General features: G+C 46.5%; 1 protein-coding gene across 1 annotated transcript in view; it reads left to right on the top strand.

Annotated features, from left to right (window-relative positions):
* Positions 1-5833: 5833 nt before the first annotated feature.
* unc13c (unc-13 homolog C (C. elegans)) overlaps positions 5834-12046 on the top strand; it is a gene marked incomplete at both ends in the record, with an annotated part of 246798 nt that continues 240585 nt past the window's right edge. The window contains 2 exons of the mRNA XM_080787767.1: positions 5834-8474; positions 8601-10073. Of these exons, the coding sequence (XP_080643893.1) occupies positions 5834-8474; positions 8601-10073 (4114 nt within the window). The remainder of the gene's footprint in view (positions 8475-8600; positions 10074-12046) is intronic.

Raw genomic sequence — 12046 nt, 5'->3', positions numbered from 1 at the left:
AGAGGCTGACTTTTGCTAAACAAACAGCAGTACACCTACAAATTTATTTTCAAACATCACGCAAATCGGTATACACAGTGTCTCTATAGTCATCAGATGTTTCATATTCCATCCTGATTGGCTAAGTTTGGCTTCCAAAGTTTGCAGAGTGCTCTGTTTTGAACAACATGCCTCAAATCATGAACACACCGTGCGGTCGCTGTGAAACTTTGCACGCACAATGCACATTGCCACTATAGGCCAAGGAAGAAATGCCACCTTACATTTTCTGCAATCGGCCTTATCATTGATTGATTGATAATTGTATTAGACAATTAAATGAAAACGGTACGGGGTACAGTCAAGCACATTGGTCCAGTGCAACAGTTTTGCACTCTAATATACTGTACTTATCGTACTGTACTGTACTGTACTGTACTGTACTATTGGTCCACTCAAAATCCCCATACATGGGAAAGCCCCCATATATGGTGCCCAGGTTTCGTGACATGTGATGTCATAGTAAATGCGATCTGCTGCCATAATTAAGCCCATATGGAGGATGACATTTGACTTTTTTCTTACTCTGATTGGCTGAAGGGTTTCTCTGTCACCACTGTACTCCCGCAGCCCACCCACCATGCATCAGCATCAAATTAATGGAAATGCGATTTCAAGGGGGAGTGGTTAACCAGGCAGAGGCTACGGAAAATATTTGACCCCCACTCTTTTGACGTCAGGAGTGGATAGAGCAGATTGTATAATTCATTCATTGGGAAAATCTAAAGGTCAGAGGTCCTTTGACAAATAGTTGTGACCTTCAGTTCTTGAATGACCCATGACCCTGGCCTCTACCATGTTATTGCTGAATTTTGTGGGAAAACGAACTGCAAAAAATGGCGGATTTATTTTCCGCTCTATACAGAAACACTACTAAAGGGATCTTCGCTCCTTCGGGCTTGACCCCTTATACCAAACAGCAGGAGAACACTTTAGGATAGAAGCTGTCAAGATTTCACAGATAGCCTCTGTCAGGCAGTGACTGGCACCCACCCGTCGTTCCCTTTCTGTTTCATTGGCCGACTGCGAGTATAGCCACAGTCAGAAAGCCGTCAATGACCTTCCTTTTAATCCCTGGTCCATACAGTACTATTCAAGAGCACTCTGACGGAGTAACGTAAACGGAGGGCCTAAACTTTTAATGAGGAAAGTTAGACTATAGGCTGGGAATGCCAGACACAAGCTGGGGAGAAATATTGGTGTTGAAAGTGATTAAGACTAAGACTTAACACTATTTTAACAGCCGGGACAGTCGTGTTTTAACAGCTCCCCGGTGTGTCAGTGGGGCTCCGACACAGCAGGGGAAGACGGCGGATCAGTGGTTTCCAAAAGATTGAGTCAGGGACCCATTGTTTATCATTATTATTTAAAGCTTTTAAAAATATTGTTTTTTATTATACTTGGTATATTATCGTTAACCTGACTCCGCCAGATTGCGGCAGTATTGATTGACATATTGACATATCCATAATAATTTTGAGTTGTAGTCTTGTTCTAGGTTGTGTTTAGATTTGCGCTTTGTGCCTTCAATACGTCATCAGTCTCGCATTGATCCCGCCTCTCACATCGCTCCAATCAGAACTGGATCAGAGTACATTGTCTCTGCCCGAGAGAGTCCAGATGGGAAGCAGGAGGAGGAACTCTCTACTGCCACCATCTGGCGGAGTCGGGTTATTATCATTGCTGTCAGGCAGAAATCTCTTATCTAGACCGTGGAAAGATAAGAAGGCTCGGAGCAGACTCCGAGGCGCATTAGACATTCATCAAGGATCCTGAATGTCATCTATTAATAAAACAAATGTCCAGCATTGACATTTTTATGGGCTCAGTTTTTGGGTCGCAACCCACCGGTTGTGAAAGACCGCCCTTGAGGGTCTGGCCTTATGCCAGTCTTCAATTGGGCTGCGTCATGAAGCATGAAGTCCCTCTAAACAACATCTGTCTGCCATTTTGCCATTTCATATTCTGTAATGTCACATTCGGGTCGTCGATATTTTTGTGCCCGCTGTTATTTGTCCACACCCAGGGGTTGACACTGAAGGTCTCAGAGGCACTTGCACATCGGGCAAGTCATGCCCACTTGCCCCGAAAAGCAAATTGTCTAAAATAACAGGTAAAATGTAGAAATAAAATTGTAGAATAAATGTATGTTAAATCCAATCAATAACTGCTGAGTGATACAAATTGTTAAACTGCTATTTTCAAAAAAGAAAAGAAAAAAAATCGTTCATGAATAGCCAATAATATTGAATGAAGACGGAATGATGGGCGACAGAGTACACGTCACAAAGATCAGGGCACTCTACTGTACACACAAAATGGACCCACTCCTGTTGTCCATCTGTTGAAACCTGACAGATGGCTCACATGGCTTTCCATGAGGGTTATTAGGTGTGGCTCAGACTCGTCACCTACATTTTTCTGCTCTCAAGTAATACACATTTCAGAAGCTTTCCAACTGTACCATTTTCCGAAAACGAACTCCCGTTGCCTGACTCTACTTCAACCCTATAGCACTCCCGTTCCTTGTTGCCTGTTTTTTGAGAGATGCTATAGTTAATACTTCTCGGATATTGGTTACACGTTTTGTTTTCAGATATTTGTAGCACTTTATTGTTTATCTGTTCAACTTGTGGTTCATGCCACCCAGTCCACTTAGTTGCACTGTGTAATTTGGGCCTGTAAATCAGTGGTTCTCAAAGTGGGGTCCGCGGGCACCCCCATGGGGGTCCTTGGTGGGGGATTCATCATTGTAGCCACTTTATCCATTTATTTGTTGGCTTTTCAAAAATAGCATATAGCCTAGGCTATATAAGCTCACATCAGCTTGAAACTGCCAGAAGAGAGGTTTACAAAAAAACGTTATTTAATTGGAATAGAAGATGTAATCATCCATGGATAAGAGAGGTTTTCTCACTGTCTGATTCAAACGTATATATTTTTTAATAACCTTCATTACATTAATGCAGTCAAATGTAAACTGCCAATGTTACAACAAGTTAACGAAGTTAACAAATTATATTCAATTCAAAGAGTAACCTGGTGTATTACGCCTGTACATCTGCTTTTTTAGGTTATTATTATTGTATTTATTTTCCCTGGCACAAACCTTTTCATGGGTCTGTGACATGAAAAAGGTTTGAGAACCACTGTGGTACTCAATCTTCTCTGGATCAGGGCCCACTTCAAAATCTTCGTAAGCATTCGCGTCCGCCCTCCCGCAGGTTGATATCCACTGTGCTTAAATGGCTGTGTTGTAAATTGTACAGTAGCTATGCTAAAGTTGACTGCTAAAAAACATTCTACCCCAGGGCCTGTCTTAACACTCCAAAACATGAGGCTGAGAAATACATCGGGAAGTCCTTGGATTCAGTCCAGTTTACAGTGTTGGCAAACCCAGCCTTAAGGGCTGTTTGCTAATGTCTGGTCCTGCTTCAGAACCCGGCCATATAGAGCAGTAGAGCCAAGTACATTTTAGGCCTACTGTATACTCGGGTACAATTTTTGAGTATGTGCACTTATGGCACTTTATGGCTTTCACTCCACTTACATTTCAAAGACAAATATTGTACTTCTGGCTCCACTACAATTCTAGGAAGGGGATGTACATATCAATTAACCACTCAAGACCTATATTACAAATATAGTGGAAAAACAGCAAAGCAAAGCATTGTATACACCAGTACTTTAACTCAAGTACAAAGTGAGATTGGACAACTTTCACTTAGTAGTGAACGTCGAACTACAAACCGAACTACTTAGTAGTTTTTAGATTAGATTAGATTCAATTCATTGTCACTGTACAGAGTATACAAATACTTAGACAATGAAATGAAGGGTGTACAAAGAGTGCACTGAGCCGCTGCAACTGAGTGCGCCACCACTAGTTTCTTCCTTGCAGAAAATAATAAGGAAATGGGAGGATGCGGGGGAGGGAGGCGAGGGAGAAAAGTGCGACCGCCTCCTTCAGAAGCTATAGCAAGAAAAAAAGTGGTGTGATATTTGACCAGGAGTGTATCTAAAAATTTGACTGGCCGTCGAGCACTTTTTGTCCTGCTTGTTTCAGTGGCCGGGGCAGTGGAGGCTATAACTGTGACGTTTCTGTTTCACAGCTCGTTGGAAGCGAGCATGCCTCTGTGGAGCTGCATTGGGGGCTCTAAAGCCCCAGCACTAATGTGGAGCAGCTGTCGGATCCTCTGCACAATAAATAACTCTCGTTTCACTTCACTGACCAGATCCAAATCTTTAACAAATACACCCCCCTCCCCCCCCGGTCGTCCCCAGTGCCACTGGCACTATACCCTGCCCCAACCCCAAGCTGTTTGAAGGTTCGACACCACGCGTCCGGAACGGGTCCCCCCCCCCCCCTGTCTGCCGCTGTGTTGTCCCCAGTGAGCCCTTCGTTGTTGTGTCCCTCTGGACGAGCCGCGCTAAACCGCCGTGACACTCGTGATTCAGCACGCTGAATCATTATACAGTCATCAGAGAGACGTACGTGGGGAAATCCAAATGGGTTATACAGTAGAGTAAACCTCCTCGTTCCTCATTAGCAACACTATCGCCGGCTTTCGCCACCTGTCGTCAACCTCGTTCGCTCATCGTCGGCTGTTATCGTCGGCAGCGTCGTTATTATCAACATCTTCAAATCCCTCCCAGGCAAATTCTCCCCTCCTTTATTGAAGGTCATAGTGGAGAGAAACGGACAGTGCTGCCAAGATGCAGAGCAGAGCTGCAGCAGCTCAACCCAGTGCTTTCCAAACCTTCACCCCCCCTTTGTTTATCCGAGTATAAGCATATCTACACACACACACACACACACACACGCATGCACGCACGCACGCACGCAGCCACACACATGCACGCAGGCATACACACATGCATGCACACACAATGCAGAAGAGCATACTGGCACAGCTATTATCTTCACTATACTTTTGAAACTGTTTTCGACGTCTCTTTACATTATAAGGACCCAGACATGTTTTCATTTCCAAACATACGCAGGCCCTTGTCACCCCTTTAGATTAAGGCGGACTTATAGGACCCACGGTTGGGAACGACTGGCTCACCCTGTGGTTTGTGTGTAGGGACTGTGTTTAACAGAGAACTGGAGTAGTGGAATGATTAGAATAATTGGCCATTTCCTGCTGTACAAACTGGTTATGTCATTGAGACCAGTGGCTCTATTGGGGCTGTCGGACACATGCAGATACACACATGTACAGACACTGCCTCCTCTCTCTCTCTCTCTCTCTCTCTCTCTCTCTCTCTCTCTACCAAAGGCCCTAATGGGATGCCATGATGCTCTGTAGCATTCTGTGGCATGCCTGTGGCATTTAAGAGTTTATGGGCGATGCCAGCTGTAAAGACAATGTGTGTGCAGAGTATTTTCATCAGTCCCTCAAATAGGTACATTAGAAGGCTTTGTGGATTACCCTTTGTGAAACTGCAGCCATAACGCATGCTTTAGATGTAATACTGTTTACTCACTGATGGCTGCTGAATGATATAGTGCATGTCTAGTTTGTGATTTGTGTTTTTTTCTTTTTCAAGAGGGAATTGTGTTTAATGCAAATATTTCCCTTTTTGTTTCCCTTTTCTTACAGAGCGATGCACCTTATCTCTTGGAGGTCCACTGGATTTAAGAGTGTCTGTGAGTCTACACCAGAAATGAGGTTTCAGTCCATCTGAGCTGAGAAGTACAGGTCGACTGTCCCCAATTCACCAACCTTATAGCCAAGCCAACCTTAGCTTCACTGGACGACATAGACAACGGTACAGGATTGCCCTCCATATGGTTTCTGCCCTCATCCAAACCATATCATCTTACATTGAAAAGATTTGCAAAGGAATGTTTACAAAGAAATTGGCGAACCCCATAAAGAAGAAAGCAAGTAGCGAAAAAAAAGAGCCTAAATTGACCATCGATTTGCAAGCGCGCATAATTCCAAACGTATCCACCACGCTGAAGACCACCGTTAAAAAGATCTCCAAATGCTCTTCGGCACGTAACATATCACTCGAGGAAGACGACGGCAAGACCGACTCTCCATCGCTCTCGCCCACGTTCAGCTATCGCGTAGCGATAGCCAACGGACTCCCCAAAAACATTCTCCTTTCGAACAATAATGAAAGTTTATGTCCGGAGGATCTTTATATCGTCAGCAACTACACTGACTCCCTGAGTGACACTAAGCCTGTCCGTAGACTGGATGAACACAAATCTCACACGATGCCAGTGAGACGGAACAGGAAGAGCCTCATCAGCCTGGCTCCTTCCGACGGCAGCTCCGAAGGCGAGCGGGTGGAGCGCTCCAGCCTGCACACGCTCCGGCTGGGCGCCCTCCGCAAGCTGCGGAAATGGAAGAAGAGCCAGGAGTGCGTCTCCTCGGACTCCGAGGTGAGCAACTGGAGAAAGACGCTGGGCATGCGGAGCAAGTCCCTGGACCGCGCCGGGAGGCAACAGAAGAGCTCCACCCTGGAGCCCGGCTCCTCCTCCACGGGATGCATCACGCAGACCCAGGACGTCATGGAGATGATCTTCAAGGAGCTGCAGGGGATCAGTCAGATAGAGACGGAGCTGACCGAGCTCCGTGGCCACGTGAATGCACTTAAGAGCTCCATCGATGAGATATCGAGCAGCGTGGAGGTCGTGCAGAGTGAGATTGAGCAACTCCGCACGGGATTTGTCCAGTCCAGAAGGGAAACGCGTGACATCCACGACTACATTAAACAGATCAGCCACCAGTCCAACAACTCGACTCTGAGGTTCCTCAACGTTCCCGAGGAAAGGCCAGAGAAAACGGAGAGCGTTATATATAGAATTATGAAAGATAAAATGGGTTTTGTCGATGCACATAAGACTATTAAAATCGAGTTAGCACATAGGTTAGGACAACAAAGAGAATGTTCCAATGCAAAACCTCGCCCTATTATTGTTATATTTGCAACCACCCAAGAAAGGGACGTTGTCTTGAAAAAATGCTATAAACTTAAAGGGACAGGTATAACTGTCTCCACTGATAGTTTAACCCATGAAGGGAAAGAGAGAAAAGACAAAGCAATGTCCTCCTCACAGACTTATGAAAGCATGGATATGAAGGCCTCAGGGAAGGACAAGGTCGGTGAGAGCGATGACTGGGACTCAATGGACAGCGATAAAGAACTAGACGAGTTGAGTAGGAATAAATATGCAATGGTGAGTTCAAAGCCTGTTCACAGAAGCAAATCGGAGAAGAGGAGGTCCCATGAGCATAGGCGAAGTGACGAAGCAGGCTACTCGGGCTCTGTTCACTATGCTGATGACACTTATGATGACGCCGATAAACAAGGAAAGGCGTACTACTCTGACTTGACCCCTGGCTGGCTTTCCAGTGACTTTTCCACCCCTAAACTCAGCCGCTCCGAATCGGACTGCTCAAAACTCTGCCAGTCATACTCTGAAGAGTTCACAGAGAGCCAGTACTTCACGCGGTCAAACGGCTGCAACCTCATCTCCTCCTCGGATCAGGAGCTGTGGCAGAGGAAACAAGAGGACATGGCGTCCTCTTGGTATGCCGAGCCCCCACTCAGCCAGGAGAACCCACCGTACACGGAGCATAACGAGATGGAAACCACTGAAACTATCGACAGTGGGGTGAGCAATGGCTTGGTTTGCATGTCTGGGGACAGAAGTCACTACAGTGGCTCTCAGCTCTCTTTGCAGGCTGACCTTTCTCCCTGGAAAGACTGGCATCATCTGGAGCAAGGCGCCGACTCTGGACTGGAGGCCTCTATAGAGGTCAGCAGCCCCTTTGACCCCTCAACCATACCTGGTTTCCCAGAGAACATCACTAAGTGCCAGGAGGTTGACTTGCAATTTGAAGGGGATGAAGACTTTATGATGCTTGACAGAGACACTGGCCTACCGCCTATCACTACCCACATCATACCTCCAATTGCAGAGAGGGAGGTTGTCCACAAAACGTCTAAGCGTCATTCTAAAGAGAGCTCAAAATGTACCACTAAAGAAAGCACTAAAGTGACATCTAAAGAAACCTCTAAATCGTCCTCCAGAGTTTCCCATAAAGCATCTACTAAAGTGGCTCCTAAAGAGGAGATTCCTAAAGTATCACTTAAGGAAACTCCTAAGGTGTCAGCCAAGGCTGCACCTAAAGTTTCCTCAAAAGCATCCCCTAAAGATTCAGTAAAGGAGCTTCCTAAAGTAGCACTTAAAGAATCTTCAAAAGTTATACCTAAAGAGAGTCCTAAAGTCACAACTAATGAAGCTACAAATGCCACTCCTAAAGAGCCGGTTAGAGTAACTTCCAAAGCCCCGGCTAAAGAGCCCACGAAAGTGACCTCTAAAGTGGCCCCTAAAGATAGCCCGATTGTGACTCCCAAAGCAAGTCCTAAAGAGTCACCCAAGGAGAGCCCTAAGATAACCCCAGTAGAGAGTCCTGCTAAAACCCCTGCTATAACCCCTGCTATAACCCCGGCTATAACTCCGGCTATAACCCCTGCTATAACTCCTGCTATAACCCCAGCTATAACCCCTGCTACAACCCCAGCTATAACCCCAGCTATAACCCCTGCTATAACCCCCAAAGAATCCCCTAAAGAATCCCCTAAATTTATTAATAAAGAGCCTGTTCAAGTTGTTCCTAAGGAAGGCCTAAAGGCTGTTGCAAAAGAGCCTACAGTGACCGCTGTGACCCCTAAAGAGGCACCTAAGGAGGTCCCAAAAGTAGCCTCTAACGAGACTCCTAAAGTACACTCTGTTGATGATTCTTCTGTGGCCCCTATTGAACCCCCTTATGTTGCACCCACAGAGGCTACGCAGGTAACCCCTACAGGGGCTCCTATGGTAGCACCTAAAGAGACTCCTAAGGTGGCATCCAAAGAGGCTCCTAAAGTGGCATGTAAGGAAGCCCCTAAAGTAGCTAAAGAGGTACCTAAAGGAGCCCAGAAGGCTAATACACTTCCCAAGGAGAAATTCCCTGAACTCGATGTCAATCATAGCTTCCATCAGACCCAGACTAAGTCTGCAACCATGTATCGCAGTCAGAGTGAAATCCGGACGGAAAAGGTAGAGGAAGTGCCCAAGACCTGGAGCAGCAGGCTCAGCATAGATCTCAGTGAGAAGTCCTTTGGGTTTGGCTTTGGGTCCACACTACAAAGGGCAAAGTCAGCTATGGCGGTTGTATGGAAGTCCGACCCGGTCGCCCCCACACCCACTAAAGAGCCACCCAATACAACTCCACCCAATACAACTCCACCCAATACAACGCCTTCCTTCATGGGACGCTTCCGCACCATGTCCACCTCTAATGCCAGTGAGCTCAGCACGACCGCCGACTCAGAAGTCTACACAGAGCCCAAGGCGGAAAAAGAGAACAAGGAAACCGTAGCAGAAGCTAAGGAACAGCCAGGAGATGATGAGACGGACTATGTTGAAGTGATGGAACAGGTACTGGCTAACCTGGAAAACAAAACTAATGCCAGCGAGACAGAGGACACAGAGGAGGCTGTGCAGGACGATGACATACCAGACGACATACCTGGCACCTCTCCGGCCAACAACGAGACTTCTCGGGACTTCGACACAGAGGAGGATTTCGAGGCGCCCGCCGCCGAGGAACCCGTCCCGGAGTACGACTTCAGCCTGGATCCGCAGTACGAGGAAGAGTACAGCGAGGACTACGAGAACCAGAACACCGAAGACACGGCCGAGTACGACGCCATGGTGGAGTACGTGGACGTGGAAGACCCGGACGAGGACATCACAGAGGGCATGGACGACCCCGACGAGGAGCTGGAGGACGTCGAGGAGTTACCGGAAGAGACCACCGCCGAGGTGGCGCCTGCTGACGTTCCTCCAACTGAGAAGGTGGAGGAACAGCAGCAGGACGAGGACAAGAACAACAAAACCGCCCCGGAGGAGACGCCCGCCGAGGAGCCGCCCAAGAAGCGGATCCGACCAACGTTCAAGGAGGCGGCACTGAGGGCCTACAGGAAACAGATGACGGAACTGGAGCAGCAGATCCTGGCAGGGGGTAGGACACTTTTTTTATTCCCTCGTTATCACTGTGGTTTTATTACATGCATTTCTGATGTAAGGAATTGTTTATGCGGCACCTGCATCTGTGGCATAGTTTGCATATGACTGCCCATCGCCGTCCCGTCGCTAGTCACGTTAGAATTAATCATACCTCCCATTGTTGTCGATCGCATTGAGAATGTTTTGGCTACATCAAGCTAAATGTGCTGGGCGCTATGATGTAATGGATGAAATAACCCCGGGCGTTCGGGGTGTTAAGATGACCCTCAGGACTGAAGCTCCATGCACCGCACAATTACCTCCCTTTCAACTAGACTTAGATGTGTTGAAGACGGCCTATCTATTCCATTTCTCTGTCAACAGGACCAAGTTTAGCCACCAGATGGCGCCATGTAATCGGTTGAGGTAGCCGCAATGGTTAAAGTCAAGGTTATTGCACTCACATTCCGTTACATTGTAGCAGGTTGGAGCTTTTTAGAGGTTGTGATCTGATATGTCTGTGTCCCTTTTATACCCATATATGGAGTTCTTTATCAGGCATGCCCAAATGTGGATCTATGCACATAATTGTGTGGCCAGGTCCATATATGGAGATCTAGGGGTGATCAGGTGTAACCAATAGGCTAATTTGGGCCATGTCCAGAGTTTGGGCAGGGGCAGAGCCTCTAGAGCGGTGCCTGTTGGGCAGTGGCCTACTTGGAAATGCATGCCCCCACCCAGTTATTACTGTATGTCTGTCACTTTTATGGCCATGGGTGTGGAGTTCTTTGTCAGGCATGCCCAAATATGGAGTCTATGCAGATTGCAGAATGATGTCAGAACAGGCTAGCTGCAGGCCAGCTCCATATATGGCCCTGTCGAGAACCCGGGCAGAGGCCTTTTTGGGGCGGTTCTGGACAACCGTGAGTCCGACCACTCGGGCACTGCTCTCTCCTGTTATCGAATGTGTCAAATTTGACAGACACACAGACAGAGACTTGGTGCATTTATAGATAGATGCCACTGCAACCATTGTCCCTAAAACTGCCATCAATTCTTTAGAATTAAATAAAAATGCAGCACAGTTCAAGTTCAGTTCAAGGTATGAACAATTTAATATCCAATGTTATATTGTCGCTGTCTGGCAGAAACCTTTTTTATCTCCCTATTTCATTTTTTTGTTCATTAGAAAATGAAATTCCCTACAGTTCTGTGTCGTACAAGACTCACACAAACGTAGTAAAAATTGCCGACCTACAAGTTCACAACACATCGTTTATTGTGACGTATTGTATTGTGTGCTTAGATCGGCTATTTTTGACATTGTTGAAGTGAAAGTGTAACTTTGTGGTGGTTTTTATGAACACAAATTATATCAACATTGATCTCCTGAAAAGTATATGGATTTGGACTCCACCCAACAGCGACAATGGCCATATAATCACATACTGTGCACATGGCTTTTAAACCAGTGGTTCTCAAACCTTTCCGTGTCGAGGACCAAATTGATATGCATTTTGGCCGTGGACCCCCGTCCGAAAATGTTTTGCGCCAGAGAAGACAATATAATACTCCTAGTGTCTCTGTAGTATTTGTGCCATGGCTCAGAGTGAGATGTGTTTGAACAAAAATGGATGCACTGACTCATTGAGGCAGAAAACGCTTTCATGTGGAATAAAAACGTACTAGCAATGGTGGGTCCCAGCCAGGGAATTTCCTCTCTTATTTAAAATGAAATAGGCCGTTGACCTACAAGTGGAACAGCTCACAGCTACTGCAAGCCTGGGCATTTTCAGGTTAGGGTAGTATGTGTATACAGATATTACAAAAAGTGCACCTGCAGGTAAAGCAACACACTAATGTGTGATTATGGGCCGGACTATCCAAGGGGACAACACCAATTAACCTACAGAGAGAAAACCTCTAAGCATGATTTTCAACAACTCTCAGGCCAAATGTGGCGCACGGCACGGTAATGCTTAATTCGTA

This window comes from Protomyctophum bolini (assembly GCF_963924005.1).
Source record: "Protomyctophum bolini genome assembly, chromosome: 1".
NCBI lineage: Eukaryota > Metazoa > Chordata > Actinopteri > Myctophiformes > Myctophidae > Protomyctophum > Protomyctophum bolini.
The sequence above is the reverse complement of the archived record's forward strand: the minus strand, read 5'-3'. Positions and strand labels throughout refer to the sequence as shown.